Source organism: Salmo salar, unplaced genomic scaffold, assembly GCF_905237065.1.
Source record: "Salmo salar unplaced genomic scaffold, Ssal_v3.1, whole genome shotgun sequence".
In the NCBI taxonomy this organism is placed as follows: domain Eukaryota; kingdom Metazoa; phylum Chordata; class Actinopteri; order Salmoniformes; family Salmonidae; genus Salmo; species Salmo salar.
In genome coordinates, this window is record NW_025548569.1 from 437,343 (window position 1) to 442,244 (window position 4,902).

General features: G+C 41.5%; 1 protein-coding gene across 1 annotated transcript; it reads left to right on the forward strand.

The window, feature by feature from the left end:
* Positions 1-1,019: 1,019 nt before the first annotated feature.
* On the forward strand, positions 1,020-4,181 carry LOC123733149 (deleted in malignant brain tumors 1 protein-like). The gene is made up of 6 exons (XM_045712517.1): positions 1,020-1,058; positions 1,244-1,607; positions 1,733-2,011; positions 2,468-2,788; positions 2,892-2,980; positions 3,108-4,181. The coding sequence occupies exons 1-6, from the start codon at positions 1,020-1,022 to the stop codon at positions 3,240-3,242; spliced, it is 1,227 nt and encodes a 408-aa protein (XP_045568473.1). The 3' UTR covers positions 3,243-4,181.
* Positions 4,182-4,902: the final 721 nt, after the last annotated feature.

Sequence of the window (4,902 nt, forward strand, 5' to 3'; positions counted from 1 at the left end):
GAGAAGCGGAGAATAGGAGAGGGTGGAGAAGTTATTATATATGTGGGTCTGATAAGTAAACACTCTTAATGTTTGCTGTTTTATCACTCAGAAGAACATTGGGCACTATGTAACCAAACACATGTGAAACCTCATGATAAACCTGTCTTCCCCATCACATCATGAAAGGTCATGTTGATGTTCATTTAACCTCTGTCTCTCTCTTCCTCTGACTCCTCCCTTTCTCCTTTGTTTCTCTCTATCTCTCTGTCTCTTTCTCTCTCTTTCTCCTCTGTCTCTCTCTTTCTCCTCAGATCTCCAGGCTCAAAGCGTCAGTCCACCAGGTAGGTAGAGTATAAATCTACAGTGATTATAGCAGTTCAAAATTAGTCAACTTTATTATCCCACATGGAGAAATTCATGTGTCCATACAAACCATTCTAAACCCCAATAACAAGTAGTGTTTTATGGAACTACTAATACTTGTCAACCACAAAGCACTACTGCTGTTAGAATAACAGAATCACTGTCATCATCTGTCCTCACCACTGTGTTTTCCTCTCTGCTGTTTACAGCTGAACTCTCAGTCAGACTGGTGAATGGGACCACTTCCTGTTCTGGGACAGTGGAAGTCTTCAATGAAGGAGAGTGGTCAGGTCTATGTACTGGGGGGTGGTGGAGCATGAGAGAGGTTAAGGTTGTGTGTAGAAAGCTGGACTGTGGGGATCCTGTATCTGAATCTAGAGGACCTCTGGTTGGTTGAAGATGGAAGAAGAGGAGTCAGACTATTTAGTAGTTGCTATGGAAATGAGTCTTCTATTAGACAGTGTGACATCATAGAAGTAAGACCTGGTGTCTGTATTGGTGGATATTATCATCATGTGACCTGTTCAGGTAAGAGACTGGTCATATTGAGAGATTTATTTATACATTATACAATATTACCATGTATCATGTTTTATGTGTTTTTATTTCATTTAAATAGAGGGAGAGATGTCACATGTATTTAAACATTATATTTGTGTTTGTCATATTGGTTTATGGGAGATGTTCATGGGCAGATCATTGTAGTTCAGATGGTACTGAAGTGAAGCTGCCTGATGGATGTCCAGCTGTTTATTTTCTATAAAGTGAAGTGAACTTATTCCTGTCTCCTGCCTGCATTATTCCCAACCCTATCCTGAGTGACTAAGAACCCATTTCTACCTCTTACAGTGTCAAACATAGCAAACTACAATCTTTTATCCAACATATTTGTGTTTAGTCCTTGACAGTGTCATCAACAAAACTGATTGAATGTTCAACCAAGTATTTTTCTCCAGAGTCTGTGAGGCTTGTGGATGGAGCTGGTCTCTGCTCTGGGAGAGTGGAGGTGAAGTCCAATCAGTCCTGGGCCTCAGTGTGTGAAGCTGACTTTGACCGGCAGGATGCAGAGGTAGTCTGTGGGGAGCTTGGCTGTGGGGCTCCTGCAGCTCTACAGGGGGGGCTCTATGGAGAAGGTGGGGGTCAGACCTGGGATAAAGAGTTCCAGTGTAAAGGCAAAGAGTCCCTTCTCCTGGACTGTGACACCTCAGACAGAGAAAACAACACCTGTCTACCTGGTAATGCTGTTGGACTCACCTGCTCAGGTAAGAAACAGTTTGTCACTCAATCAACATAGTTTCTCACCTGGAGTGAAGAATATGAGAGACAATATAGGTGTGTTTTAGTGAGAAAATAGTAAGATTACTGTCTCTCTCTTTTCTTTTCTCAGAGCATGATGATGTGAGGCTGGTGGGAGGAGGCAGTCGCTGTGCTGGTGGAGTGGAGCGGTACCACCAGGGAGAGTGGAGGATTGTGGGAACTGATGACTGGGACCAGGAGGATGTAGCTGCAGTAGTGTGTAGACAGCTGGGTTGTGGCTCCACTATTTCAGTTCTACCTGGAAATACCACTAGAGGGTTTAGAGTTGACTGTTCTGGATCTGAGTCTGTACTGAGGGAGTGTAGAAGAAGATATGATCTCTATTCTGGACTCTCAGTGATCTGCTCAGGTAATAACAAGATATTATAATTATATTCAACTGATTTCCTTCATTCATACAACTTCCTCTGCACCTCTCATGATGACTGTTTAGCTTGTCAGTCTGCTTTACTAAATAGATCACTCAGTCAAGTAGGAATCAAATACAACTTAAATGTCCCAGAATGCTTTGTATTTGAGTGTTATCTCAGTGAACGTCTCTACTCACTACCACTGTCACATGTCATGTTATTGTCATATCTAAATGAGGAAAGTAGTTGAGGAGCTACGTTTTCTTTTTCTCTCCTCTTGTTCCAGATGTCCTGCTTAAGCCTGATATCAACATATGTTGTCTCAGTGACTGTAGGCCCACTACTCATGTTGCCCTGTGAGGGAGGGTGGCCAGCACTGTTACATGCTGATGTTATTGTCATATCTATAGGAAACTAGTTGAAGAGGTTTTTCTTGTTCTCTTTTATTGTTACAGATCTCCTGGTCCAGCCTGATATCTCCCTGACTGACTCAATGGGAGGGGTCTCCAGGGGCCACCAGGGGTCCGAGGTGTTCAGGGGCTACAGCTTCACCATCACCTGCTCCACTCAGCCACAGTACCCAGGAGGCTCCTTCCTCCTCACGTTCACCGGCTCCAACAGAACCCAGACCCAGCCAGCTGTCAATCACTCTGCTGCCTTCCTCTTCCCTGCTGCAGATGACTCCCACCAAGGGAACTACAGATGTGTTTATGACAATCATGTTTTCTCTCATGACTTCTCCTCTGAGAGTGAGCTCCTCTCCCTCACCATCACAGGTAACTGAACATGAACCAGACTTATAACTTTGTCACTGACAGATTTCCCACAGATCTATGTGATGATGATCAGTCCCCTCATCAAATGTGTTTCTGTTTGCAGCCTCTCCTCTGCCAGCCTTCATCATCAGACACGTTGTAGTGCTGCTGATCCTACTGACAGCCATCACCACCTTATACCTGTACTACAAGGTAAAGACATTTACTCAGACGTTACAAGTCATTTAAACTAGAGGGAGAGGGTGAGGGGGAGAGGGAGAGAGAGAGAATGGAGATACTAGAGAGTAATTGTCTGACTGTTGGTGCTGTGTCTCCCTAGCCCACCAGGAGGCAGAAGAGAGTGAACAGGGTGAGCAGCATGGATCTTTATGTCAATGCCATGGAGATGGTCTCTCTGAGCTCCAGAGCTGAAGCTGGACCGGGAGAGGAGAGAGCAGCCCAGGGGACGGAGTAGGAGTAGAATGAAGCTGACCCTACATGCTGATCTTAGGTCAGTTTTGTGTTTTAAATGGATGGTCAGCAGTGGACTGGTGTTTAAAATGTGGAGACAAACCTGAAGTGGTTGTAATTTTAATAACAAGTTCAGAATTAGTTTCTCTTTCTAGAACCTTGGAAGAAATCTAAAAGGAGTGACTGCAACCACCATTATTCCTTTTAGTTTGGTTTTACCACCAGAGAAACATGGGGTTTTGGGTAACATGGGGTTTTGGGTAACATGGGGTTTTGGGTAACATGGGGTTTTGGGTAACATGGGGTTTTGGGTAACATGGGGTTTTGTGGGTAACATGGGGTTTTGTGGGTAACATGGGGTTTTGATTAGTTTAAGAGAGTAGCTTAATTACGTCTGTTTTGTGTTCCAGAATGTATTACTTTTAACTTTTGTCTTCATGTCTATCTATTTATCTTAGATTCTTCATCTTATTTAGTGTCTTAGATTCTTTATCTTATTTAGTGTCTCTTAGATTCTTTATCTTATTTAGTGTCTCTTAGATTCTTTATCTTATTTAGTGTCTCTTAGATTCTTTATCTTATTTAGTGTCTCTTAGATTCTTTATCTTATTTAGTGTCTCTTAGATTCTTTATCTTATTTAGTGTCTCTTAGATTCTTTATCTTGAAGTGTTTCCATTATTAGTCCATGTATTATTATAATCATCTGGTCATTCTTTGTATTTAAAAAAAAAATTAATAAAGGGGTTTGTTGTTGTTTACCTCTCATGATGTTATTAATTATAAATGTTATGATATTGATTATGATGTAGATTATTGTTATGATGTTGTTAGTATTATATAGATAATGATGTTATTGATTATGAAGTAGATTATTGTTATGATGTTTCTCTCTAAACTGCCATGTAATCAACTGAATGCTTTTAATAAAATGACAGGCTGTCAGTCTTGTGTGATTCCCCTCTTGGACAGACTACAACATACAGTATGAATTAACTGAGATCAGTCTTGTGTGATTCCCCTCTTGGACAGACTACAACATACAGTATGAATTAACTGAGATCAGTCTTGTGTGATTCCCCTCTTGGACAGACTACAACATACAGTATGAATTAACTGGTCATACATTTGGCAGGAGGTTAGGAAGTGCATCTCAGTTTCCACCTCATTTTGTGGGCTGTGTGCACATAGCCTGTCTTCTCTTGAGCCAGGTACCCACCTGTATATAGTATTGCTATTGTTATTTTACTGATGCTCTTTAATTACTTGTTACTTTCATTTCTTATTCTTATCCATATTTTTTTTAACTGCATTGTTGTTTAGGGGCCCGTAACTAATACAATTTGATTTGAGGTCTGCTTACGGCAGGCTTTCTCAATAGCAAGGCTATGCTCACTGAGTCTGTACGTAGTCAAAGCTTTCCTTAAGTTTTGGTCAGGCACAGTGGTCAGGTATTCTGCCACTGTGTAGTCTCTGTTTAGGGCTAAATAACATTCTAGTTTGCTCTGTTTTTTGTTAATCCTTTCCAATGTGTCAAGTAATTATCCTTTTGTTTTCTCATGATTTGGTTTGGTCTAATATGTTTTCTGTCCTGGGGCTCTGTGGGGTCTGTTTGTGAACAGAGTACCAGGTCCAGCTTGCTTAGGGGACTCGTCTGTCTGTCTGT